Raw genomic sequence first — 26,686 nt, 5'->3', positions numbered from 1 at the left:
CCCTGACAGAGAGGAACCCTCTCTTAGGGCAGAAGCAGCCTCATTTCTTTAGTCTGTCCCAGCTAAAGAGGAGCAGCTGGACACATTTTAGGGGAGAACAGCAGGTTGAGACCCCTAAGGCCTAGGAAGTAAACAGATCCCAGTGGAAATTTCCCACCTCAGGCCACCCCGCACCCCTGGGTAGGCCCCTTATCAGGTTCCCCCTGAGTCATCCTGACCCAGGGCTGAATTTAGATGCTGGAACCTCCAGGTCCTTCCCTCCCCCAATCCAAGTAAGACTACTTTAGACACACGAGAGAAGCCAGCGAGCAAAAGTTCTCATTCTAGACTTTCTTCCTCCTACTTCCAGGAGGGCTGGTAAGATTTATCCCCTGTCCTAGGCTTCTTTATGTACGACCCTAATTCCCGCAGGTTTTCCTTGTCCAGGAGAGAGTTAAACTGGGGAGAGGGGACTAGGCCAAGAGCCAAGGGTGCCCAGCTTCTGTGCCAGTTTGTGGGAAAACAGTTCTGAAGTGAGTGGGGGGAAGGGAATAAAGGAAAACTTGGTGCTTCATCTAGGGAATGGAGGGGGGTTCCTGAGATTTGGGGTAGCTGAAAGCTGGGTTTTATTTTGACCAGTTCTACTCTGGGTCACCTCCTCCCTCTCGGCCCCTCCTTTTTTCCAACAGACCCTGCCAAGTGGGGATGAAAGGGGCATTGATGGTCCTTGGATGGGAGGGGGGTTGTGGGTGGTAAAAGGGGTTGAGGGGGTGGTTTCCAGGCAGGAGGGGGTAGGCAATTTGGGGGTCTTGGGGGCGGGGGCAGCCTGTGCTGGTGTTGCAGTTGGCAGCTTCAGTTCCTTTGGCTATTGTTCCCCAACTGGCCTAGCGCCCAGACCCCGAAAAAGGCAACTCGGGAACCGGGCTGAAGGAGAGGACGGGGTGGGCTCTCTGGGAGGAGGGGAGCTAACAGGGGTGCAGGTGGGGAGACATCCAACCAAGTTTCCTTTGGACAAACTTCGAATTCTCTCAGCCACATAAACACCCCATTCGAGGGGGTCTTCCTTTTAAGGGCACAAGGGAGGGTGCGTCTAGCGGTGGGGAGAGCTGGACAAGAGAGGAAGGAGCCTAGGACAGCAAAACCTACCCAAGCCCTGAGAGAGACGCCGCCGTCCCCGAGAAACCGTCGCCTAGGCTCTGCGATTCGGTCGGCCCGGCTGGTCTCACCCTTCTCCTCGGGGCTGGGCCAGGAGGGGTGAGTGCGGAGCCACAGGGTCTCTTGGGTCCCATCCCGGGACACGGCGTCCTCCCCAAGCCCCCACTCCGCCCCCGCGGAGCTGACTCCGCCCCCGCGCCTGTTTACCCGGGAGTCCGAGCTCCTGGGGGTCCCTGGCCCCTCCTCCGACACCCCTCTCCTCCCCTCGGGGCCTTGACCCGGGAGTCTCCGCTGGGCCATCCTCTTCCCCCCTCTTGTGATCGCTCTCTATTTATAGCGGCCCCCCGCATTCCCTACCCCCCTTCCCCGACTTGTTTTCCAACTTCTCCGGGAGCAGCCGGACCGGACTGCAGGCGCCGGACGCTCCGCGGAGAGAGGAGGTACGGGGACCCCGGGCGCCCCGGAGCTGGCCCTCCGCGCTCCGGGCGCCCCCACCCTCCGTCGGGGCGGACACACCTGCCCCTCCGGGCGGGCGGGACCCCCGCCTCTGCTGCGGGGGGGGCCCTCCCCGCCCACCTCCTCCTCCGTCCTCAGCCAGGCTCCCTGTGTGCAGCGGGCGGAGTCGAAATCGTGGGGTGTCAGCGCCCTGAGTGGTCTCCCCCCTCCCCATCCCAGTCCCCACCGCTGAGTCTGGGGGCGAAGGGCGGAGCCACAGAGCGATAGGCAGATCCAGGTCACGGGGGAGGCCGGTGCTCTGGGCGGGCGTGGGAATCCCCCGCAGGATTGCGGGGTCCCCTACGCACCCCACCACCGCCCGATTGCGGGGGGCCGTGGTGGGGAGCGCGAGCTTCGCCCGGAAGCACCCAGGTTGCGTTCCTTAGCGCTCCCCTCGGATCTCGGCAATGCCCCTCCCGAGCGGCCCGCGGTCTGGGGCGGGGTGAGGGGGGCGTGTTTACCGGGGGTCTGGGGGCGGGTCTGCGGGGAGCTGACGGCCCGTGGGCGGGCCGGGGCGGGCCGGGGGCGGGTCTGCGGGGAGCCGGAGCCCGGGAGGGCCGGAGAGTCAAAGGCAAGTGAAGGTGGACGCAGCCCCGGCGGCAGCAGGTAGGGGGAGGGGCGGGCGGGGGGCTCCCGGGCCCGGCGGCGCCCGCGGGGCGGTGGGCGCCCCGATCTCGGTCCCCGGGAGCCGGCCGTCGGCGGGCCGGGCCCGGGCGGCGGGGCTGGGCTGCTGCGCACAAAGGCGGAGGCGGCGGGCAGGGCGTGTTCGGGACGTGCGCGAGGTGGTGCCCCGGGCGCAGGGCGCCGCGCGCGGCTGTGTGTGTGTCTCCACGAGGGACTCGCTGGGCAGGTCCAGGGTGCGGGGCCCGGTCCCTCCCTCCCCTCCTCTCCGCCCTCTCGGCTGGCGCCCGGCCCTTTTGGGGTCGTCGGTCCGGGGAGGCTGGGAGGAGGTTGTGGGACCGCCTTCCACGCCTTTCCCCACTCGTGGGACCCCCCCGACCCCCCACCGAGGCTGGATGGAGGAGCGAAGCGAAGGCACAGGGCTTTCCAAGTTCTCCTTTTAAATGGCGGAGGGAAGCTGGCATGCGCTGCCGTCCTCCTATCGCTCTAGAGCTGTCAAAAATCCTGGGGCTCCCTGGTTCCTACTTTTTAGCTTGCAAATAGGAAATCGAGGCCGGCAGCGCTGATTGGGCCAAGGTCACACGGGTGGCGGGCGGCGGAGCCGGGACCAGAATCCAGGCTCTGACACCAGCCACGCGCCTCCCTCCACATCAGCACTTCCTTCTCTCCCACCCCGGGCCCGGACTGGCATCCGTGCCGCCCCGCCGGCCCTCCAGCTGCAGTGACTCTAGGCGAAACATAGAGAAAACGTTCGCTGGACTCAGGGGTAGAAACGGGGGCCGTTTAGGGACTTGGGGAGAGGGGTGACCCTGGGTCATCTAAGTCTTGGCTGAGGTTTCATGTCCCTTGAAGCGCCAGGGTCTGCCTGTCTGTCTCCCTTGTCATCGTTTGCCCCGTTCACCCCGTTGCCTTGTTTTCTCAGACCCCAGAGCCGGGAGCAGAGAGAACCCTGACCCCTAACCCCACTGCATCCAGCCAATAGGAACTCAGTAAGTGACCCCACCCCCAGGCTGTAGGCTCTTCACTGTGCTAGGTCTGCGGCTGCTTTGCTCCTCACCCGCCCCTAATGTTGAATGTCTTAATTTATTCACAGTGGGAAAGGAGAGAGAGAGAGAGAGAGTCTTGGGAAGAAGGGAAACATGCGGTCAGTTGGACACAGATGTCCCTTGTCCCCCTTTTCTTGTCCGCCCCCCTTCCTTCCCTCCCTCTGTTGGCCATGCTACTCGGGTCATTTTTAGCCCCTTTCCTTTTGAGCTGCTGACATTGGGGCTGTAGTTGAAGGTCACAGTCAGTTGTGAACGCTCTCTACCTGTCCCTTAGTATCGTTGGAGTAGCCAGTTAGGGAGCCACTAGTATCACTCCTACCTAATTGGGAGTAGGGGTTGGCCCCTAGATATAACCTGGGAAACCTGAGCTGGCCTGCTGCCCCACAGCTGGTATTTCCATCCATGATAGGAAAGGTGTGTGTGTGTGTGTGTGTGTGTGTGTGTGTGTGTCTCAAAGTGTGGGTGTCGAGGGGAGCAGTGGGGATGCAGTCTGAAGAGAAAGTGCTGTCCAGGTTCCTCTTACACAGCTCTTCCCCCTCAGTGGCCTGGACATGGAGCTGGGGCAGGAGGCTCTTTGTGTCTTGGGGTCATCAGCTCCTGGGGCCCTGCACCTTGCATGGCCTTGTTCTGAGAGAGGAAGAAGGTATTGGAGGAGGTGGGAGGGTGTGGAGGCAACATCCCCAGTCTTGGTGTCTCCTCACCCTGCCAGGCCACCATGACGGAGCTGCAGGAGGTGCAGATCACGGAGGAGAGGCCGCTGTTACCAGGGCAGACACCCGAGATGGCCAAGGTTATTCAAGACCCTGTGACTGCTAGGCCCAAATTCCAGACCTCCAAGCAGGCCTCACCAAATCCATAATCTCATTCTAATCCACACTCCTACTTTCTCCACCCCTCCCCATGGTTCTCTCCCCATATGCCACAATTGGGAGTCCAGGCCTTTGTCATGTCACTATACTAATCTTAATCCTCTCCATGTCTCTTTTTGTCATCTCTTTCTGTCTTTGGCCTCTTCACCTACCTCTCTTTCTCTGTGTCTGTCTCTCCATCTGTTTATCCACTCTACATGGCTGTGTGTTTCTGTGTGGATCTGTCTGTGCGTGTCTCTCTCTCCAGGAGGCTGAGTTAGCTGCCAGAATCCTCCTAGACCGGGGACAGGTAACAGCTGGGGGCAGTTCCAGGGTGGGAGGAAAGAAAGGCCCTCCTACTTGGCTCTCCTCTCTGCTACCTTTCCTTCTAATCTGTTCCTTGCCCATCCCCAGCTGTCCCCTTCCTCCCCTTGTTCTCCCTTCTCAGTGTTCCTTGATGCTTTCCAATCATTCCTCATTCTTTTCCACCCTCAAAATCATCCCACTGTTATATTTACCTACGTTAAATTTCTTTCAACCCTATGTCCAATGGTTTGTTCCATTCACCCCTCTCTGCCCCTCCCCCATGCCAATTCCCCAACGTTTGTGGAGGTCTCTCTCCTGCCTCTTTCCCTCTCAGCCTAACTCCCACCTGATGGTGATCTGTTTTCTTGCAGACTCACTCGGTGGAGACACCTTATGGCTCTGTCACTTTTACTGTCTATGGTACCCCCAAACCCAAACGCCCAGCGATACTCACCTACCATGATGTGGGACTCAACTGTAAGGACCTTCCCTTCCCCTCCCACTTCTTTCTGGGAGGAGGCTGAGGAGGTGGGGGGGAGGGTGGTCGTAAACCCCAGTGCGAGGGGAAAGCTCTTCACGGGCAGGAAGGGACCATGGGGCATGTCGAGAAGTTCTCTTTTAGTCTGACTATGGCCTGGAGGAGGGTGGGCTCTGACTTGGGGACACTTTTCCCTGTCTGATCCTATTGTTGGGGTGTTGGGGATTCTCTTTAGATAAATCTTGCTTCCAGCCGCTGTTCCAGTCCGGGGACATGCAGGAAATTATTCAGAACTTCGTGCGGGTTCATGTGAATGCCCCTGGGATGGAAGAGGGGGCTCCTGTGTACCCCGTGGGGTGAGAATTAACTTCCTCCTCGTCAGATTGCGAGGCACAGGGCAGGTGCGGGGAAGGCTGGACCAGGGGAGGAGTAAAGGGAGGGCAGCGGTGACTCTGAGAGAGGACACTCTGAGATAAGGGCGGTGGGGACAGGTTGATATTTTTCTGTTGAAACATGAACATTCCTCTCTTCCCCAGGTATCAGTACCCGTCTCTGGACCAGCTTGCGGACACCATCCCTTGCATTCTGCAGTACTTAAAGTGAGAAGCCTGGGGATCCCTCCAGCCAGGTTTCTCTTTCCAGCACCACGTGGCCCTGAGAACTCCTGTGTCCGCCATGCTTGCTGGCAGAGTTTTGGTTTCTAGCTTAAATATAAAGAAAGGTCCCCTCCACGTTCCCAGTCTGATTGTTGAGAGGAAGAAGGGTGGGTTTGGAAAACTGACTAGAGTCAGCGGAGTGGCCCTAATGGATAGAGGAAGGAGCTATCTGAGGCCCTGCCGCAGGCCGAGGAGGGGCCAGAAAGCTAAACAGGAAGAGGAAGAGGTGACATAATCCCTGAGGAACCAGATAGACCTGTCTCTGTTCCTCCCACTCCCCCTCCTCTATACACACACCTGGGAACTGGGAGCCCTGTGTGTAAGGGAGAGTGGGCGAAGGAGGAGAATGCCAGGTGAGGCCACCTTGGAGTGCACTGTCCTTGGCCCTTCCTGGACACCAGGGCCCCAGATGGCTCTGGTTCACATTTTTGTCCCTCTTTAACGCCATTTTTCCTGTTGTTCACTGAAGTGGTGTCTTATTTTTATATCTTGCTTCAGTTCCCTTCTTCTCATTCCTATAGAGGAAGTGGGAATTAAAACAGAACAAGTTGAACTAGCTTCTGAAAATTGAGAATGGACAAAAAGCTACCTAGGAAAACTGTGTCTGGCTGGTTGGCAGATGGGTTTTTTTTTCAAGACACTAGCTCTCCAAGAGGGAGCTGGGGAAACACTTCGGGACCTACACTCACCACCTGTGTCAGTTTTTAGTTCCTTGCCAGGTCCCTTCTGTACTCTGTGCCTGTGGCCTTAGGACAGAGGGTAAGGTGTTTAGAGAGCCAAAGTTTCAGACACCAAGTAGACATACATTTCCCTTTCACAGTTTCTCCTCAATAATTGGAGTTGGTGTTGGAGCTGGAGCCTACATCTTGTCGCGATATGCTGTAAGAACTAAAAGCCCCCAGATAAGGGAAAGGCAGGGCCAAGGCCCATGGTTGGCCGATTTAGAGAGTGTTGCTTGCTATTGTGTATTGGGCAGGGGGACATGGGTCTGAGGGTGGGGAGGGAGGCCCCATGGGAGCCTAAGAGTGGGTAGAACTAGGGGAGGGGATGAGACCATGCCCTGCCTCTGATTTCCCTTCCTCCTGCTACCCTTCAGCTTAATCACCAGGATACAGTCGAGGGACTTGTCCTCATCAACATTGATCCCAATGCCAAGGGTTGGATGGACTGGGCAGCCCACAAGGTTTGGAATGTTCTGTGTGCTGAGCTAGGGTGGGGGTTCCCTCGCATGGGTCCAGTTAGGCTCTACTGGTATAACTGTTTGGCCTGTGAACTTCAAGGAGGGGGACATAGGGTAGAAAAGAAGTGTGTCCCTTGCTTGAGTCTCCCCATGATGTTCTGAGCTTTCTCACATGCCTTTCCTCACAGCTAACAGGCCTCACCTCTTCCATTCCGGAGATGATACTTGGACATCTTTTCAGCCAGGTAAATGGTTGTGGAGATGGAGGAAAAAGAGGGGACCAGCAGAGAGTTGGATGCTTGGAGTGACTTTCTTAACTGGGACAGGACCTGGAAAGGGAAGACTTTTTGCATTGGGTAACTGTTGGCTTCTCTTCCCAACCCTAATTTTTCTCCCTCTTCTTTCCTTCAGGAAGAGCTGTCAGGAAACTCTGAGTTGATACAAAAGTATAGAAATATCATTACACATGCACCCAACATAGAGAACATTGAACTGTATTGGAACAGCTACAACAAGTGAGTGATTGTGTGTGCGTGCGTGTGTGTGTGTGTGTGTGTGTGTGTGTGAGAGAGAGAGAGAGAGAGAGAGAGAGAGAGAGAGAGAGAGAGAGAGAGAACAATTTAGAAGAAGTGACGGGGGGTGATAAGGAGGCAGAGAGAGGGAAGTCTGGAAAGTACACCGTGTGCAAGGAGGACATGATTTGGTGTGCAACTGGGACAACTGAAGGTCAGTCCCAGTGAGAAGAACTGTGAGGTGCTACCTCTCCCCTAGGGGCTATAGGGATTGCTCTTGAGGCCAGCATACCACCTTCCCTTTTGGTGGTAGGTGGTTCCCACTTTAAACACCAGTATTTGACTATAGTTTTTGGGAGGAAAATAGTTTTCACATGGGAGATATAACTTACATCTAGATGGATAGTATTGCCTGCCTAAAATTCCTACTCCTCTTTTTACCCCTTTCTAGCCGCCGAGACCTGAACTTTGAGCGTGGAGGTGACATCACCCTCAAGTAAGACTTTAGCTCAGTGGTCAATAAACACATGAGTCAACAGAGCCAAATATCAACAGTACAATTATTGAAAATTTTTTTGAGAGCCAATTTTTTTAAACTTAACTTCTTCTAACGCCACTTCTTCAAAATACACTCGCCCAGGCCATGGTACTTTGTGGAAGAGCCACACTCAAGGGGCCAAAGAGCTGCACGTGGTTTGCGAGCCACAGTTTGCCGACCACGGTTTTAAGTGATACAGCTTTGTCTCTCTCTAGATCTTCCCTAGGTGCTTGCTTGTATCCTTTAGAAGGAGGGTCCTTTGCCAGGGAGTTTTCTTGTTATTTTCCACCTCATCCCATTTAGCAAACCACCACCCTCTAGGTCAAGCATGCCAACTCGCAGTCAGAGTTTGACATGCTTGTAGTCCAGGTCTTTTTCCTTTGAATCCTCTTGGTGGGGAGGTAGGGATTAGAAGGCTGCTTCCTCTTTGGAGCCAGACATTTTCTGGCTGCTCTTTGGGAAGAGGTGGGTGAGTGAGTACCAGCTCACCACCTCCACCCCCACCCTCTCCTCTAGGTGCCCTGTGATGCTGGTGGTTGGAGACCAGGCACCCCATGAAGATGCAGTGGTCAGTAGGGAATGGGAGCTTGGGTGAGGGAGGGCTGGGGTCTTAGGATGGTGGTTAGAGGGTGTTCTTGCCAGGATGCAAGCTCTGTTTGGGACACAAAGAGCAACTTTGGTGCATAAGAAGTTGATTCCTTTTAAGAAGGAAATGGGTAGGGGCTGGTAGGAAAGCAACAGGAAATTGGGTCCTAGGGTCCCTTGGATAGGTGGGACCACAAGGAGTGTGACCTCACTCATTCAGCTTCCTACTTACTCCAGGTGGAATGTAATTCAAAACTGGACCCCACCCAGACTTCTTTCCTCAAGGTCAGTAACCCTACTTCATGTGCAGTCTGACTCCAGCCCCCTGTCCAGAGCTGTATATCCCGAATCCTAGATTCAGCTTCTAGGCCTCCAGGGTCCTGCCTAGAGTAAGTGGGGTGGATGACGTAAAACAAACAAACAAACAATCATAGGGGCCTAGAGTGGGGAAGCAGGGAAGAGAGATCCTTTCTGTCTCTTGGCTAGCTCACTTTATTCATGAGTGTATCATTTTTTTCTGGGGGCTCTCTCCCAAATAGATGGCCGACTCTGGAGGTCAGCCCCAGCTGACTCAGGTGAGTATCCCCAGCCATCCGAGGAATGGGGTATTAATGTCACTGAACTATATATACCCGTTGCCACACATCCCATCCCCAAACTGCCATGGCCTTGGGCTCCCACTCAGCTCATAACCTCACATCACTGTCTCCCTCTTCTCATCTTACTTCCTCAGCCAGGCAAGCTGACCGAGGCCTTCAAGTACTTCCTGCAAGGCATGGGCTACAGTGAGTATGGGGGTCAGAGGCTATCATGGGGACAGGGATTGCTGCAAAGATGAGGGATGGCCACTGAGGGGAGGAACCATTTAGGCTGATTCCTGGACTTACCACCATCTGCCAAATCAAGCTCATTGACCCCTGGCCCCATTTGTAACTCTCACACCCCGCACTGAGTTGCCAGCCCCTCTTCCCCTCCTCCTCTCTGACTGCCTGCCTACCCTTCTGTCTCCACAGTGGCTTCATCCTGCATGACTCGCCTGTCCCGATCTCGCACAGCTTCCCTGACCAGTGCGGCATCCATTGATGGCAGCAGGTCCCGCACTCGAACCTTGTCCCAGAGCAGCGAGTCTGGGACTCTCCCTTCAGGGACCCCAGGGCACACCATGGAGGTCTCCTGTTGAATGGCCCCTATAGTCCTGGTGTGGGACCCAGCCTCACCTCCCCCAGCACTAACCTGGGAGGTGTGTAGAACACTGGGCCTGAGCGAGCAAGGGAAGATGGGCATATCATGTGGGGAGATGACCTTGATCTTTGATTGCTACCCTAATTTTGACCTCTAACCTGTGATACCCCTCAGCTCCTGGGAGAGCTGTCCTAATATCGCTTAGGGACTCAGACCCCTAAATGATTCTTCTCCCTCATTCTGTTGTTAAGGTGGAGAGGGCATGCGTCCCCCTCTCCTTAATTTAGGTGTCCATAGATGAGGGATAAGTGGTCATTGTAGACGTCCATGGTGCCTGCCCCAGACTCTCCCTACTCATCCCATTGTAAGGATAGGGACTTGGTGCTGGGTCTCCATTCACCAAAGTGGATATGGCTTCTCATTAAACCTTCAGATCTCTGAAGGCTATGGGCCTAAATGAATGTGTCAGGGAGGCTTGCTGGTAGGTTAGTGATCCTCAGGATGTGATAGAAACATCTGGTGTGTGAATGGAAATTAGCCTGGGAAGTGATAGACAATGAACAGATTTGAGGGAAGGATTGGAGCTGGGCAATAGGAAGGGGCCTGGGGGCATTGGCTCCACTAACTTTGGTAGCTGTCTAGACAGTGTGTGTCTAGAGTGGGAGAGGGAGGGGACCAAGCCAGGGCAGGGCTGCTTGGGGCTTGGCATAGGGCTGGGAAGGGCTACCTTGGGGCTCTGACCACAGTGTGTTACGTGTGTGGAGGGTGCTCTCCTGTCTCCCACAACTTCTGCTGTAACAATAAACTGTAGAGGAATCTGAGCACCACTATTACTCTGTCTCAGTGTGCCTGCATCATGCCCCTTTCCTACCCCATCCCTGCCCAACTCTCACATTCTCTTCTCCAAATGACATAGACCATGGGAGGGGGCTTTCATAGCATACACACTTCACAAAATGTGACTTCACAGTCACCGGCCCTTATTCAATGGAATGGACAATGGTATTGTCCTTGATATTGATAATATCTTCACATTTTGGGAGAGGGGCTACTTAGATCTTAGAAGACTTCCTTGTCGGTTGAGAAATGCCATGGGATTACAGAGATGTCACCAACATCATAATTTTAAGGAAGTGCAGAAAGCCAACTGAAGTGTTCAAGGACACCTTGTGACCACCTTCCTGCAGGAACCTCTGGGGGGTCACCTAGATTCCATTTTAGGTGATTCAATACCATCCGCAGACCACACCTTGTGCAGTTTCTGGAGTGGTTATTGGGTTGCTCAGTTGATCCCAATCTGAAGATTCCTTCAGGTGAGTCACAGCAACCAGGATTTCCTCTCAGGAATTCCTCCTTCCAAATAAATCCAAGTTTGGGGAGTTAATTAGACTATGCCTGTGGTTTTTTGAGAACCTTCTCAACAATTATGAACAATCATCATCAAGAGAACTTCAGGTATAATATTTTGTGGCTGTTGCAGGCTGATCCTTGGGCTCTTGGGGCACAAGAAGTAAAAATGAGAAGGCACTTTATAGTGTTATTGTCCAAGAACTGCAGATGGAATAATAGTACAAGGTCATTTGCCAGATTACTTTATAGAAACCCCATGGACAAGTATACACTTTCCTCAGTGAAACAGACCTGATGACTAATGCAGCTTGATGTCTAGCACTGACACACTGACGTGGAAGTGGGGCATGGAACATGCTCTTGATGCTTGAGCATTTCATCACTCTCATAGCACTGAACTATTTTAAATGCAGTAGGCCAGGATCAGGAGGGTGAGGGTGTTTGGTGACCACGCACAGGGCAGGCAGCAGGTGTTTAAATGTCACACTAAAGAAAAGAAACCACATAATTGGAATCATTGACATAATTAGCTCCTAGGTAAACAAAACACGAAGACAAACACTGTTATCTTTTTTTTAAAATAGAAAAATTTTTTCACATTTAAAAAAAAACCACATTGGTTTTTGAGAGGAAATCAATTTGTTGTTCCATTTATGCATTCATTGGTTGATTTAAAAAATACGTTTTTATTGATTTTTAGAGAGAGGGAGAGGAATAGAGAGAGAGAGAAACGCCAATGAGGAACATCATCAATAAGCTGCTTCCTGCCTTAGCCAGTTTGGCTCAGTAGATAGAGCATCAGCCTTCAGACTGAAGGTCCCAAGTTTGATTCTGGTCAAGGGCATGTACCTTGGTTGCGAACACATCCCCAGTGGGGGGCGTGCAGGAGGCAGCTGATCGTTGTTTCTCTCTCATCGATGTTTTTAACTCTCTATCCCTTTCCCTTCCTCTCTGTAAAAAATTAATAAAATATTTTTAAAAATAAGCTGCTTCCTGAATTCCTCCAACTGGGGATTGAGCCCACAACCCTGGCAGGTGCCTTAACTGGGAATCAAACTGTGACTTCTTGATACTCAACCACTGAGTGACACCGGCTGGGCATTAGTGGGTTCTTGAATGTGATCTGAGTGGGAATCAAACCTGCAACCTTAGTGTATTGGGATGTTGCTCTAACCAACTGCGTATCTGGCCAGGGCTAGCAGGGTAATCTTTGAAAGAGGAAGAAAAAAAAATCTCATTTCTGTGTAAAATGTGAGTGGGTGTGTATGTACTCGCCATGGGGGTGGTATGTGAAATGGGTGATGACCATGTATGTCTCTTGCCTATAGATGTCCCTGCATAAGAAGCCCAAGTTAGGTAGAGGGAGAGAGGCTGTCTTCTGGGTGCAAGGGAGAGGGGTGTGCTGTCCTTGGCTGACCTCTCTGCTTTGTTGGTCCTACACGTTCCAGGCGAGCCCATGGGGACACAGTGCCCCCCTGTGGTTGTCATGGTCCCTCCTAACTTTCCCCAGCTCCCAGTTCCCTTCCTGGGTCTCCCATGGTCTTCCAGAATCTACACAGTAGTTACATAGTGTGGGCCTGATACCATGCTGGTGGCTCCTGTCCATTCTCCAGATCAGAGCTCAGAGGCTCACAGGAAAGGGGGGAGGAGAGTGACTTCATAGAAGCGGAACCACAAATTCCTTACTTTTTGTTTCCGCTTCAGCCTTAGGACTCCAGTTTCTCTCTTTCAATCTCAAGGAATGTGTTTCCTTGTCTCTTGGGACAGAAGTCCAAGATAGCTAAGAGATGGCTCATTGGAAAGGAGAATAAAACTGTGGATTACAGTGATAAGAGCATTGCAGTGTCCACTTGAAAACTGTGGGAACTCACGAAGAGATTTTAAAGGGTAATTCTCTGAAGGTACACAAACAATGAAATTGTAGCACATGGGATGGATAAATATATAGCAAAAGTAGAATGTATTGTGTATTTGACAGTTAACAAATCTAAAGACAGCAACTCAAAAAAAAAAAAAATAGAAAACGGAAATAATAGAAAACTTTAAGGATCCCTGTCTGCACCTCCTTCACTTCACCTTTGGTAGTGTCCATGGGCTTCTCCCTTAGGTCAGTGTGGAGTGTGAGGATATCTGACTGGTTGGCACACCCACATGTACCTACCCACTCTGATTTTGGCCTCCAGTCCTTGTATTCTAACTATCAGAGCCGGAATCAACAATGTCCTATCCTGAGTGAGGCAAGACCCTGGAAAATTGTCCTTTATAGGAAATGTAAAGTGACATAAATGATCTCACAAGAGTTTGCCTACAGGTCTTCGGGTTTTGTCGTGGGTGTATCTTATTCTGAGGGACCTCCCACCTTGCTCTAGTACACTTGTTAAACTGGTTTCTCTTTGATGCAGTTCCCCATCTCATTGTCTTCACACAATATCATCTTACAACCGCAGTATCCAAACTCAATCTCTAACCTGTAAGCAGAGGACAGGTGGTGGGGGCTCCAAGGTTTACTTCAGAGAGCTATTAATTGGTGCAAAAATGGAAACCTGGCTCTACAGGCCAGTCAGAGTTCTCTATTTTTCCTGATATTTCTTTTCCTGTTTAAAAATATAAACAATCCATGTGTGAGGTGGAGAATGAGAATGGGAACAGGGGTTAAGACTTGAAAACTGTTCCACATAAATTTTCTTGTGACCATTCCAACTAGCTTCTATTCTTATCCATTTCCCCATCCTATATATCTTCCCTCCTATTTTTGTTTAACTCATAAACTCCCCCCCCCCCCCAAGAATCCAACTGGATTTTGACACAGAACACAATAGGATTGCAGGAATAGCAAACTGAAAAGACAAAGCAGAATTTTATCTAACTTACAATTAAGTAACAGGAAGGCAAGTCATTAAATGAATAACAAAACAGTTGAGCTTAATGGAGAATATTCTTTTTCTAGTGCTCATACTTTTGGAATTCCCACTCTCTGTTGTCCAGCGGACACACCTGCCGTGTTTTGAGCCAGCAAGAGATGCAGTGGAAGTGAAAAGCATGATTACTCCCCACACAACGTTGCATTCTTCAGAAGTGGCAGGTGCCTGGTTTGCCTGACACTCCATAATGTGGCTCCTGCAGATGGCACAGTTATCAACCACAATATCGCAGCCCCAGAGGGCTACTGTGTGCCACTTTTTCACTTCAATGCATTTTTTGCCTGTGCTGCTGTTGGTGCCACTCGTTGTATCCATATCCATTGCTGTCATTTTGGAAACACACGGTCTTTCATAATCTTAATTTTCTTGAGTTACAACCTGTCTCTCAAGGCTGAATCAAAGATCAGTCCTGATTCTGGCTTCCAGTCACCATGCTCTAGTGAATTCAGCTCTCCCTCCTCTCCTGTGGTTCTCATGCCTGTTCTTATTCCATCTTTCCTGGTTTCAGTCCCATTTAAAAATCACATTCTTCTTCTGCACCATTATAGCCCTCTCTGGCTTCTTGCTGGGGATCTTTTGAAAATAGTCAAGATTGTTTCTCTTCCTGATCCTGATGTTCCCTTTATGGAGCCATTCTGTAGTCTGTTTTGGTTCCTGTCCTGGTTGGTAAGGATCTTGGGAACGGGAATGGTAATGGGAGGAAAGAAAGCACTGCTGGCTGAAAGTAGAGGTGGCTAAAGGGGAATCTAAGTGCTCCTGGGTTGGGATGAAGCAAAACACGAGTCACTCTGCTTGAATTTTCCCAACCTCTGCTCATTTACCTCAATTGCTGATTTCATCACTGACCCAGAAACACATGAAGAGCCCTGGAGTCTAATGTACTTCTCTTCAAGTCTCCTTTCTATAGTCTTACAATCCTCTGAACCAGAAATAGCTCTCTAATGTCCATATAATCGTGTCCCTTCTAATTCATTCTTCTGAATATCCTGGCAAGATCACTTAAGTTGAAAGCAGCAGAGAACCGATGCTGGACATTTTCTATTGGCCCTCCAGGTTTCTTTCTGACCCATGCTTCCGCAGGCTGATCTATCAGCAATACCCCAACAGATGTTTTTATCCTTTGGCTTTGGTTTAGGCAGGGCCAGTAAAAGACAAGACAGTAGATCAAGTGTAGGAGTGTGAAGGTATCCTTCTGCCTCCTCCTATGGAGCCCCTGCAGGCTGCTGTGTTCTTCTACCAAGGGCCACAGCTCTTAATGGCTCTTGAGTTTCTGGTAACTGCTCCTTCTCTTCAGCCTAGATAACAGCATTGCTATTGCTCAGCCTCCTGGTGGTCCATCATCACTTGTTGCTCTGTCCTAATCCTGGCCACACCTGCTACACACTCTCTTTATTAAACTTGCCCCTCAGTTATCCAATGTGCTCTCTGCTTTTCCCCAAGACCCTTACACATAAGACAGGAAGAACAGGTAAGGTAAAGATGAGGAAGGGAAGGTAAAAAGAGAATCTGTATTTTGAGGTTTTCTTAGCATCACAGAAACATGGGTTTGAAGCCTAGTTAGGTGATCAAGTTATTTAACTTCAGAGTGCGCTTCCTTGGACTTACTATGGGGATATCTACCTGGCAGGGTTGGGAAGGTGAGATAATATATGTGGAAGCAACAGTAGAGTACCTGGCACATAGCAGAAGCTCAATGTGGAAACTTCATTACCATGACAACATATTAGACCCTGTTCTGACTGTGTTATGTGTGAGTGCATTTAGCCCTGAAGGGAAGCAGATTGGGATGGTGCTTCAGGGAAGTTATTTCGTCATTTTTATTTGGTTTTGCCTTTAGCTTGGCTTCTCACTGATCCCTGGATGCGTGAGCTGTGCTGGTGAGGAGGTTTCTATTCTTAATTTGTGGGGAGGGGAATGGGAAGGACAGAAGACAGAAATGAAATGAGATAAGAATGAAACTCAGGAGACCTTGCCCATGTTAAGGCCTCTTGAGCTTCTCCACTGAAAGTATTTGAAGGGGCAATTGGTGAGGGTGCCTGAGCTCAGAGGACACACCTCTGCTTTCCCTGTCTCTCCACCAAGTCTGAGACATTCCTCTGTCTCATGGGTCAGGGCCATCCTGCTCCTCCTCAATTCCAGGTAATCAGTTCTTTTATTATTTTTTTATTTGTGCAGTTTTTAAGAAAAGCAGCACATTGTAGGGGTTACTCGCCTGAAAGGCAAATGGCCCAGTGGGGAGGCACCAGAGGCATAGTGGCAGGTAGGGCAGGCAGAAGGAAAGTCACCATGTCTCGGCAGAGCCAAGTAATCACCCTTGGAATTTATCTGGCGCCTTTCTCTCTTTACAAACACACTGCTTCTTAATCCTGTAGCACAAGGCAGCTGGAAGGAGACAGAGGCTCAAAGAGCAATCATGTCCCTGAAGCCACACAAGACTCAGTGTCAAAAATAGAAACCAGGTGGAAGTAGGCTCCATTGAGCCTGATCTGAAGAGTTTGCTGGACATGTGGGCAGGATAGTAAGTACTGGGAGTGGGGTAGGTGTGGTTAGTGTAGAAAAAAAATCTAAAATCCCCACCGTTTCTGTTTTTAGACCTCTTCTCCTCTAAATGCTGGGAACTCTGGCTCAGGATCTCAACACCGGTGGGTAAGGTGGGAGCGGGCTGTTGGAATGTCAGCAGTGCTCCCATGTCTGGGGGACATGGCTGCAAGTGACACATGGCTAGGGGCTCTGATTCCAGAAGAAGAGACTGCATCCAACACTCACTCTCCCCACTTCCTGCTCCACTAGGCAGCAGTTAGGTAACACGAAGAAAGAAAGAATAGCATGCTTGAAGGGGGAGGATAAACTGGACATTTATTACACACAGTAGCAAAAATGGAACAAGAGTCAAATCTGCAGTGATGGTCTTTTTATCAATTCTCCAAAGTATAGGCACTCAACCTAAATTAAACGTCCTTTTCTCAGTCCTGGATGAGCAATGGGATCTCACGTAGGAGAGGCTGGGATCCCGTTCATGGGGATGATGCCTAGTGAATGCCACTTAGTCTTAGTGGAGAAATGTCTGAGGACCAAAGCCTTTTGGGAAGTGACTCCTGGATCCATCAGAAAAGTCAGGAATCTCTCAGGCCCACAAGGCAATTAAGGCCATGAAGGCAAAACCAGCGGCTACACAGCCCCACTTGACCAGAGGGGCCTCAGGACCTGCTAGCTCCCTGGGCAGGATTTCTAGGAAGGTGACATACAGGAAGGTGCCAGCTGCCACACCCTCTAACACAGCCTGGGCTAGGCCTCGCCCCCCTTCGGAGTCCCCTCCAGCAACAGCCATCCCCAGGGCTACACCCAGGGGGGACATGAGAGCAAAGGACAATATGCAGAACACGGCCCATCGGGACGCAGTGCCGACCTGCACCAGCCGCAGTCCTACACCAAACACTATGAGCCCCTTGTGAGCCAGGACAGCAAGACAGAGCTGCACGGTGGCTACGACTGTTGTCTGCAGCCCCACAGCCAGACCTTCAAACACCGAGTGGAAGGAGAGAGAGAGCAAAAGGATGAGGGCTCGAAAGGGACTCTGTGAGGGTGAGGGTAGAGGTCCATGGCTGTGGAGTCCAAGGACATGAGCCCCACCTAGTTCCTGCTCCTGCACTTTTGCTCCTCCATGGGCTCCAGGACAGCACTGCAATGCCAGCGACTCCAAAAAGAAGACGGAGAAGAAGCCCAGGGAGATGATGAGCTCTCCATAGGGATAGTCCGTCTGGGAACAGAGAGAGGGGCTGTGGGACGGGAAAGGAAGCGCAGTGGACGGAGGTATGGAGGTGGGATGGGACACTGGAGAGAATGGGTAATGTGGGACTAAATCATTAAACAGGGAAGGCGAATGAAGCCTGGGGGAGATATGGACATGTGATAAGAATACCAGAGGGGCCAAGGTTGCAGCGTCAGCAGAGTTGAAATGTGGGAAAACGATGGGGAGCATGTCTAAGGGTCTAGGGAAAGAAGGAAGAGAAAAGCCAGAGCTTTGTCTGGGTTCCATAAACCCCAAAGGATCAGGTTGGCTCCTCCTTTCCCTACAGTGTCTGAGCTGAGGAGCAGAGGGATTCCTGGTACTCCTCAAAAGGATCTGGGTATGAGGAGTCTCTGGTTCTCCTCACCCTCCAGGTTGGGTGTGGGAGATACTTACATAAACTGAATTAGCATCTCCAGAAGAATTCCCCCCACTCTCTGTCCTGTTCTAGGGAGAAAAAAGCAGAAATTAGATGGGGGATAGAGCAGCTCAGCTTCCTGCCCTGTCCCTTCAGCTCCACTGCTTTCTTTACAGTCTAAGCTGACCTGTTGTCATGATTCCACACAACACAAGAGCTGACATTGTCTCTATCGTTCCACCCATGTCCTTGGTTCTATCACTTTCCCCCTGGCTCCCCTTGGTTCTGCTCCCTACACCTCAGCTGCTCACCTGCATCATGACCTTCTGGATCTCCGACTCAATTCCCTCCAGGGCTTCAGCAGTCATGTGCATGAACCCTGCTCCCAGGAAGATACCAGCAGAAATGCAGCCCAGGAGGCTGAGGACCTGGCGGTGACGACCTAATGAAAAGCAGGGGTTACAACCAGCTGGCGATGAGGAGATGGACAAAGGTGACTAAGGAGCAACAAGGAGCACTCAACATCCAAGCTTGGGGATGGCAAGAGAGTCAGAGCAAGGGGAGGGTGACAGGGTTAAAGTCAGGTTATGGGGGCAAAGATACAGAAGGGCTATACCTCTGGCTGCCTCCATCTGGAACCACTTGAAGCAGATGGGAATAAGGCCACAGACCAGCGTGAGAACCAGCAGGGCAAATAGGCAGCCAATTTTTACTCCTAGCACTGGTTCCATCCTTGGGGTACAGGATAAGCAGAGACCTCAGAAAGACAAATGGAGTTACAAGCTTTAGAACAGGAGTGGTGCCTTAGGTGGTCAACGCTGTAGTGTCCACTCCTGAGTTTCAGGAAGCTGCTGGATCCTCTTCGTGCTGCCTGTTTGCACAGCCTTGCATAGTTGACTGGGGCCCAGCCCTAGTTTCCCGCCCTCCCCCTACGTGGAGGCCCCTCCCCTGGCTCACACCAAACCAGAAACTCCAGACTCCCTGCCAGGCACAGCCCTGTGCTGTGTCCTCTCTTCAGTTCCATGACTAATCCAAGGATTGTGGATTTAGTTCATGCCTGGGGCTGGTCTAATCCAAAATGGCAGTCTATGGTAGCTACTTCCCATCTATTTTGTGTTGGGGACAATCTGGTCCTGGCTCACTCAGGACATTTGATCTAAGCCTTCCATACCCTCCCCACCCCAAAGCAAGTCTTATAGGCTGCTATGCTGATACCTGAACCTTACCCTTTCAGAGAGGATTTGGGGCCACCTGGGGTTAAGAAGGAGGTGGGACTAAGGAGTGGTGCTGCTGTCACTCTGGGAACTAGCAGATGAGGGGACTCCCCTTTCCTTTAACCCTAGAAAAATAGCTCCAGGTATGGAAATGTCTAGTGGGAGTTGAGATTTCTAGTATTACAAAATTGAAACTGTTACCACTTCTGACTGTGCCTACTTCCTGATGTATATTGCAGGAGAGGGACTGAGAGTTTTAATACACAAAAAGTTGCTCTAGCTCTGAAACAGCCAGACCTAGGGGAACACAGAAATGAACTAAGTAAATGTAGGACCTTGTGTGGATATGCTGGGGTTGAGATGGATGATTTGATCCTGACAGGATCAATTCTTGAAGGACACTCATGAGGCAAACTCTGGGGAGCTGATGAACCCCGAGAGATAAAAGGAAAGAAAGGAGGTAGAAAAAACAGAGGCCAGGCAGCTGCTGGTCACCTGTCCAGGTGGCCCATCTAACTACCCTGAGACCTGTTGAGCCAGTTCTCAGAGTGCTGGGGGTGGCTTTCCCACTCCCCCATTACTTCCCTGGGAAGTCCTGGTCTCTGGGAGAAGCAGCTGTATTCTTACAGCTGGGGCTGAGCTTGAGGTTTCTGCGGGAAGACAGGCATTGAATCTCTGAGGACTCACTTTGTTACAGGATAGGCCGTGATGACTAACATTTATACCTTTTAAGAATTACAAGACCCACATGTTCTTTGAAATCTTTTAATTATTAAAACTTCAAACAAATGCAGTTTGTGCAGGAGTAACAGCACTCCCATCCTGGATACCAGGTAGCATTAGCCTTGGCAGGCTCGATACAAGAAAACTCTTGTTACAGCTCCTTGTCAACTCTCAGGGGGACCTTCAACAGGGGATGGAAGCAGCTCAGATGGCGTGGTCACAGGTAAAAGATCTCCCCAGGAGCTGACACGGGCACAGCGATACAAATCCCTATGAAAAAGAGAGGTCAGTGTTGGGGGCAGGTTCCTGCCACCTCCCACCCACCGTGGTCACAGCCTCTGTACCTGCCATGGCGGCGGGCTGTGAGCACAGCGTGCTGCATCTGCCCATCTGGACAGCACAGGTGACAGTGCACATGGCGTGGCCGTTTAAGGACAGGCTGAGTGATCCGCGGCCAGCGATTAGCTTCCTCTGGAGACCCCCGGGCAAGGATTACCATCGAGAACTTTTCCTCCTTTGGCTTCTTGCTCTAAGGTAAGGGGAGAGAGACTGTTTTGGGGAAAAAGATATGGGGAAAATGTTGACCCCCATTCCTATAGTCCTTTTCATATTCTAGGTCATGCAGATTTGGGCTCTACAAACGCTCTCGGAATTTTCCAACTCCTTCCACCTGATTCTTTTTCATCCTGCTTTCCCAAGCTACCTCTTCCCTGCTGCAATATTCCCAGAGTACATACATACCCAGCTGAAGGGGATGGGATGGTAAGCCTGGGAAAAGCTACAGGCCAGAGGCTTAGATGCTGTCAACTGGGGACAAGGAAGTTCATGGGGACACTGTAAACACACATGAAAACATGAGGTAAGATGAAAGAACCACAGATCATAATACTGGGAAACGAAGGGTGCTAGGGTCAGGAAGGGCCAGGGGTCAGGAAGGGCCAGGGGTCAGGAAGGTCCAGGGGTCAGGAGGCACAGGATCAGAGGTATGGAGAGCAGGGGATCCACTAAGAAGAAATCGGATTGGGACACAAAGCAGTGGAGGGTGGCTTAGCTTTGCCCTCTCACATGTACTGGACACAGCTGAGCTCAGCTCTTTGCATGCTGGGAAAGGTAGAAGCAATACTCACTGGGGCAAAGACAAAACCAGGCCGAGGGTCCAGAGGTGACTTCTCCTTTCCCTGAAATCAAAGGAAATACCAAAATTAAGCGGGGCCTGCAGGGTCTATTCTCATAAGTCAATCTCTGCACTCAATCGAGGACTCCTTTAACATCCGATTCTGGTAGTTACTAACTGTTCTTTGAGTTAAGCTGGCTACTTCTCTAATTCTCCAAACAAAGAACTTTCTCTTTGCAGCAGGAGAAAGGCAGGAACTTGGCACATAGAATGGTGCTCTCCTTGTCAGCAACCTCCACTTTCAAAAAAAAAATCCCATTCCAGAACAATTAAATTCATAATTTTACACTGGCTCATACAGCCCTAGAGATAAGGTTTTTGGCTCAGCCATGTCCTAGGTCGGGGTCAGCAAATTTTTTTAAAGGCCCAGAGGGTAGCCAAAATGTGTTTGTGTCCCAACTATTCATCTCTGCCATTTGTAGTGTGAAAGCAGCCATACACAACAGACACTCAAATAAGCCTGGCTCATACAAATCCTGGCAGGCAGGATTTGATCCACAGGCCCTACTTTGCCAGCCACCACCCTACAGCATAATGACTTTACATGCCTACTCGCCTGAGAGTCACTTACCTTTGTACGACAGTCTTTTCCATTTTTAAGGGAGTACTGGTAATTGGTGACAGATGGGTAGGGGTTGGGGAAGAGAAGGAGAAAGAACCTCACCTTAAGGACCAGGTCCCTGGCTTCCATGAGAAGGCAGTGCCCAGCTTTTGTTCCATTCTCCACCAATATCTGTTCACAAAGGGGAAAATGAGCAGAAGCCCAGAATTACATGAAAGCACAAATGTCAGTGGCTCTGTAAGAACATTCACAGATGGACTAGCAGTCCTAAAGGAAATGTTATTACATATAAGATAGGGATGGCGACCCTACCAGTGGGACTAAGGAATCTATGCAGGGGAAAAAATGGTCGAGAACGAAGACAAGCTCCAATGTAGAGAAGGAAAGGAATGAAACCCATGAAGCTGCTTTAAAACTTGAAGGGAAAAGTGAATTTTTACTCACCAGAAAATCACTTGTCTTGCGCCACAAGGTTTGGACTACCTCAGTGCGGTCAGCCCTGCTGGGCAGTTCACTAAGGGAAAAGGCTGATACCACCACATTGAACTGTACCTGAGGACCAAAACAAAGAACATGACAGACCTGCTATCTCTTCCTTCCTAGAGCACAATAAAGTTCTCCCTCTCTAATTTCTTCTGCTGTCTTATCTTCTAACATTCAATGCTAGGTTGCAATGCTGAGGCCATAGTTTTCCATCTGCCAAATCCCATATTTAGCATACTCTACATATTTCCACTTGCCTTAGGTGATACAGGTAGAAACTGTCTGAAAAAGACACCTGGAATATACAGCTTCCCATGTTCTGAACCACCTGTAAAGACAGAGGTGTGGCAACTATTAGTACAGCATTGATTTTCAACTGGTGTGCCACAAGCACGTTTAAAACATGTGATACCTGACTATTTAGTCAGGAGCACTGACCTCTTTTCCCTTAGACTGTCAAATAAAAAAAAATGACAGCCAAAACAATAGCCATCTGGTGTGAATGAATCAAAACAATACCTAATTTTTGTCAGATGGGCAAAAAATATATTTTTTGGTGTGCTGCTGAATTCTAATAACTAGCTTATGTGTGCCATGAGATGAAACAGGTTGAACATCGCCAGTGTATAAGTATAAATTGAAGTGATATCCTGGTAAGAAACATGGCCCTGAGAATAAAGAAAATGCTAGGTGAGAGTGAGATGGATAGGGTAAGCAAATATTAAAAAGGACAAGGAGAATACTGAGAAACCTGTCGTGTTACTCTTTCCCAACCCATTCACAGTCCAGCAAAGCCTCCTCCCTGCCCCCCTGCCCCTCCACTTGACCATAAAATTGGAAGGATACCAGACTAATTTTTAACTTTTAGCTCTCCCCCTTACTCCCAAATAAAACACTCTTTCCAGTATGCCTTTGCTTTCTTAACTCCTTTAACTTTGGAAAAGCCCTTCCTTTTAGCTTGTCCTCACCTTTCAGTAACTTTTCTGCCAAATCCAACATGGCAGATGAACTGTCCACACACATATATTCACGTAGGCTCTGACCCCAAATACTATGAGCAGCCCTAAGATGACAAAATATAAATCACCAGTTCTCATGACAAAGATTCATTCCTACAAGAGAACCCTCTATCCTGAACCCCATCCCTGGGGAAACAGAATGCTATGTTAAAATGTTGGAAAAACTAATAATGTTATTTTATTATTTACAGCTTCTTAAAAAAACAAACAAACGCAGAATCAGGAAAACTACTGTAGGCAAAATAATTTTGATATGTAAAACTTATGCCCTACACTAAATTCCTTCCTTTTATCTTTGTAAATGTGGGTCTTTTATCACTTAACATTTAAGTTCTGGCTCTAATCCATTTGAGGGAAGAACATTCGAATTCCCAACTTTCCTATTTCCCCAGTCTTTTGATATTAGTTTTGTGTAAGCCTGGCTCTCTAAAGCTAGAATAGAGACAGAGAAAGATACTCACCAGGTAACAGAACCAGTACCTGACCCAAAGTCCATCAGGGTTTTTGGTTGGAACTCTGGAAGTTGAGTCTGGATCTAAAGAAATATACAACACCCCAAAGTACAGTAAGTAGACACATATTTAGGGCCTTGGCAAAAATGAATTAGGAGACCAAGACAGAGGTATGAGAGGGTGACTGTATTTTGAGATTTAATATAAATACTTTACATAACAGGAAGCCCCTAAAACAGTGAATCTAAACCTTTTGGGGTCCCAATATCCTTTCAGAGGATAAGGAGAGCCTCTTAAAAAATGCACATGAAATGTCCCAAGAATCCTATCCCAGAAGACTACTTTATGAATAAGGGAACCCTTTTACCCGATGGTAAAAGGGTTCAGGTTGGAAGTTGTGGGATCTTCACCTCATGGAATGCCCTGGAGACTGCTGCAAAGCCACCATCCAGTCTTGCAGCCATATACACCAAGCTCAGTCCCTCGTTGTAGCTGCCAGGAAAAATCAGAGTCATTCCCACGGGGAAATAACATCTATCCCATAGGTACCCTCTAGGATTTTAGGAATTGAAAATTTTGGACCGGGCTCTTCCAGGTCAGCAACTTCACTTTGTAATACAGAAGAGTCCTGGGGAGCTTTTTGAAACATAAAAGTATGTAATTGTGCTTGCCCGACTCTCCTTCAAAAACCAAACTTCTCTTCCTTCTGCAGCCCCCCACCCCTTACCTCAGTTCTTGCCAATGGTAGGTAGTTTTACGTAGGGCATGCAGCACTGCTTCACGAAGTTTCTCTTCTGTCTGAAATGAGTCTGGGGTGAGAACAAGGAAGAATAGGGCTCAAATCTAGTATCTGAATATACTGTCTGCTCAACCCTCCCCAATTCTCACCTGGGAAAAGCCTTAAAGCTTAAGAGAAGCCAAACCTAGAGAAAAATTTCAGGTAAGAATAACTATTGCACCAATGTATCAGATAGTATTTGTCTCTAATAGCAGTTTATTTAATTTGATCCTTCCCATCCCACAGGTTTTGTTCTCTACAATGAAGGGGAATGTGGTAAAGATGTGTAAAGGAGCCCTGGATGGGTGTTTGGCGTATTGTCCTATACACCAAAAAGGTTGTGGGTACAATCCCCAGTTGGGTGTGTATGGGAGGGAATTGACTGATATTTTCCTCTCCTTCCTTCTCTCTCTGAAATCAATACGTCTTATTGATTTCAGAGAGTATATATAAAAAAAGTTATAGGATAAGGACAATATTTTGTGGATTTCCTCATATCCCCAAAACTTAAAATTGTAACGTCTCCACTGTTCCTACAGGGAGGAATGGGACTTGGGAATCTTCAGTTCAGTTCAGTACAATTTTATTTACTGAGTGCCTATTATGAGCCAAGTACTGTGGGAAGTACAGGGAATATAAGATGTATAAAAGACAGGTCTATAATATGAAGGAGCTCACAATCATGAAAATGACAATGCATTATATATATATTCTTCTATCCCTGAAGATTTATTTCAGCACTAGATAAGGAGTCATACAAGGGCTTTATTTCAGAATAAAAACGTAGACAGTCCTAATCCAGTGGATTTGGAGGAAAAAAACAAAGCACTCTTTGACCTTCTCCAAAGTCCCAAGGGCAATCTCTGAAATAATCTACCTTCTCTTAAGTAAGGCATCATTGTAAATAACTGTTCTGTCCAGAAAGTCAAACAAGAAACTGCAATATCTATTTGAGAGACTAAAATTATTTCTTGGTCTTCATTCTCACTATTTGAACAACTCTTTAATTATTCTTAAACCCTACCAGAGTTTTCCAGGAATTTTTTCTCAAGATGTGCTGCCCGTCTTTGCAATTCCTCTGGCTCTACAGGTAAATGCCGGCTCCAGAGGTAATTGGTCAATGCTTGCACCTGCTTCTCCACATTGGGCACTGAATGCTCTGTGGTCCAGAGAGGAAAAGCGGCATCAGATGAATGAAGAAGGCGCGGTCTCCGTTTCTCCTCGAGCTTCCCTCTCCCGCCGTCACTCACCGAGCAGCACTACCTGCGCGGCGTCAGCCAGCGCTCGGGGCAGCCGCACACACGGCAGCTTCAGGATACCCGGGTGCCGCCGATGGGGCCTCTTCTCCAGAAAACCGGACTTGTTATCCACCTGGGATACACCGGGCACGAGGGCGGCGAGAGCCTGCAGGCGGGGGGGAAAGAAAAGCAGCTCGCGGGGCAGCGGGGAAGGCCGCCGGGGGGCTCCCGCTCGGGGCGGAGCTGTTGCCCAGATCCAGAGCCTGAAGCAGGGGCAGTGGGCACTCACCCGGGACTGGGGAGCCACTCTGAAGCCGCGGTGCCATCTGCCTAGTGACAGCAGATAACTCGGGCCGCTCGCAGTCGCCATGACTCCGGATGCGACCCGGAAACGGAAGTGTAGTTGCCTGGGACCTTGAGTCTCCAGCAGCGAACTTCCCAACAGAACGTCGGCCCGGGAGGTGTTAGCCAATGAGGAGAGCGAGTGGTTGCTAAGAGCCAGTAAACCAATCGGGTAGGTGGGTGGGACTTGGACGTCAGTTTCTAGGTAACCAGCGTGAAGCGGCGTGGTCTGGGTTGGGACTGGTTTCTGGGTTCTGAAATCCAGGGGAGCGGGCCAGTTCCCTGGGTCTGTGGCTACCGTGTTTCTCCGAAAATAAGACCTACTTACAGGTTTCCTTCTGAGTGAAATATAAGGCATCCCCCCAGAAAATAAGGACCCCCCTAGGAGTCACAAGAAATTCACCAGGAAATTCAGGAATTGGATTGTTATGATGATGTTCCAGAAGATGATGACATGATTGTCAATGAATAAATGAGTAAATTCTTGATACTGTAGGAGTCACAGTTTGTCTGGTTTGTGTTGACAACTACCATACTACCGTACCATATACAGGTAATACATTTCCTTTATTTTCATTTAACAATAAATGTGTACCGTATTCTTCTTCATGGAAAAATAAGACATCCCTTGAAAATAAGACCTAGCGCATCTTTGGGAGCAAAAATTAATATAAGACACTGTCTTATTTTTGGGGAAACAGCGT

The 26,686-nt window shown here is 49.8% G+C and overlaps 3 protein-coding genes, 1 long non-coding RNA gene and 1 pseudogene across 16 annotated transcripts; 2 read left to right on the top strand and 3 right to left on the bottom strand.

Annotated features, from left to right (window-relative positions):
* Positions 1-1,431: 1,431 nt before the first annotated feature.
* On the top strand, positions 1,432-10,402 carry NDRG2 (NDRG family member 2). 8 transcript variants are annotated; one of them, XM_036447684.2, is made up of 17 exons: positions 1,432-1,574; positions 3,173-3,239; positions 4,006-4,086; positions 4,413-4,454; positions 4,822-4,927; positions 5,164-5,284; positions 5,465-5,527; positions 6,405-6,465; positions 6,681-6,767; positions 6,953-7,009; positions 7,176-7,279; positions 7,728-7,772; positions 8,331-8,382; positions 8,637-8,684; positions 8,939-8,974; positions 9,133-9,184; positions 9,413-10,402. In XM_036447684.2, the coding sequence occupies exons 3-17, from the start codon at positions 4,012-4,014 to the stop codon at positions 9,577-9,579; spliced, it is 1,116 nt and encodes a 371-aa protein (XP_036303577.1). In that variant the 5' UTR covers positions 1,432-1,574; positions 3,173-3,239; positions 4,006-4,011; the 3' UTR covers positions 9,580-10,402. The 8 variants fall into 8 exon arrangements, with proteins under 8 accessions (XP_036303577.1, XP_036303606.1, XP_036303569.1 ...); XM_036447676.2 differs by lacking the exon at positions 1,432-1,574 and adding an exon at positions 2,121-2,235; XM_036447691.2 differs by lacking the exon at positions 1,432-1,574 and adding an exon at positions 2,175-2,200.
* Positions 10,403-12,309: 1,907 nt separating this feature from the next.
* Positions 12,310-19,849, bottom strand: SLC39A2 (solute carrier family 39 member 2). 4 transcript variants are annotated; one of them, XM_036447771.1, is made up of 4 exons: positions 18,614-19,849; positions 18,309-18,439; positions 18,036-18,086; positions 12,310-13,510 (listed from the first exon to the last, which is right to left on the bottom strand). In XM_036447771.1, the coding sequence occupies exons 1-4, from the start codon at positions 18,726-18,728 to the stop codon at positions 13,502-13,504; spliced, it is 306 nt and encodes a 101-aa protein (XP_036303664.1). In that variant the 5' UTR covers positions 18,729-19,849; the 3' UTR covers positions 12,310-13,501. The 4 variants fall into 4 exon arrangements, with proteins under 4 accessions (XP_036303664.1, XP_036303682.1, XP_036303656.1 ...); XM_036447789.1 differs by having other exon boundaries at positions 18,036-18,081; XM_036447763.2 differs by lacking the exon at positions 12,310-13,510 and adding an exon at positions 13,893-17,609.
* On the bottom strand, positions 13,716-14,182 carry LOC118703349 (annotated as a pseudogene).
* Positions 19,850-19,962: 113 nt separating the features above from the next.
* METTL17 (methyltransferase like 17) lies at positions 19,963-26,054 on the bottom strand. 3 transcript variants are annotated; one of them, XM_036447651.2, is made up of 14 exons: positions 25,930-26,054; positions 25,653-25,806; positions 25,427-25,561; positions 24,352-24,433; positions 24,035-24,116; positions 23,634-23,707; positions 23,122-23,216; positions 22,411-22,481; positions 22,115-22,222; positions 21,773-21,841; positions 21,062-21,112; positions 20,676-20,768; positions 20,279-20,463; positions 19,963-20,204 (listed from the first exon to the last, which is right to left on the bottom strand). In XM_036447651.2, exons 1-14 carry the CDS (start codon positions 26,008-26,010, stop codon positions 20,099-20,101), a joined length of 1,386 nt encoding a protein of 461 aa, XP_036303544.1. In that variant the 5' UTR covers positions 26,011-26,054; the 3' UTR covers positions 19,963-20,098. The 3 variants fall into 3 exon arrangements, with proteins under 3 accessions (XP_036303544.1, XP_036303550.1, XP_045440000.1); XM_036447657.2 differs by lacking the exon at positions 20,676-20,768; XM_045584044.1 differs by lacking the exon at positions 19,963-20,204 and having other exon boundaries at positions 20,285-20,483.
* Positions 20,744-21,129, top strand: LOC118724507. The gene is made up of 2 exons (XR_004989606.1): positions 20,744-20,878; positions 20,916-21,129. It is a non-coding gene; the product is annotated as an uncharacterized LOC118724507 (long non-coding RNA).
* Positions 26,055-26,686: the final 632 nt, after the last annotated feature.

Source organism: Pipistrellus kuhlii, unplaced genomic scaffold (genome assembly GCF_014108245.1).
Source record: "Pipistrellus kuhlii isolate mPipKuh1 unplaced genomic scaffold, mPipKuh1.p scaffold_m20_p_1, whole genome shotgun sequence".
NCBI classification, from domain to species: Eukaryota; Metazoa; Chordata; class Mammalia; order Chiroptera; family Vespertilionidae; genus Pipistrellus; species Pipistrellus kuhlii.
The sequence above is the reverse complement of the archived record's forward strand: the minus strand, read 5'-3'. Positions and strand labels throughout refer to the sequence as shown.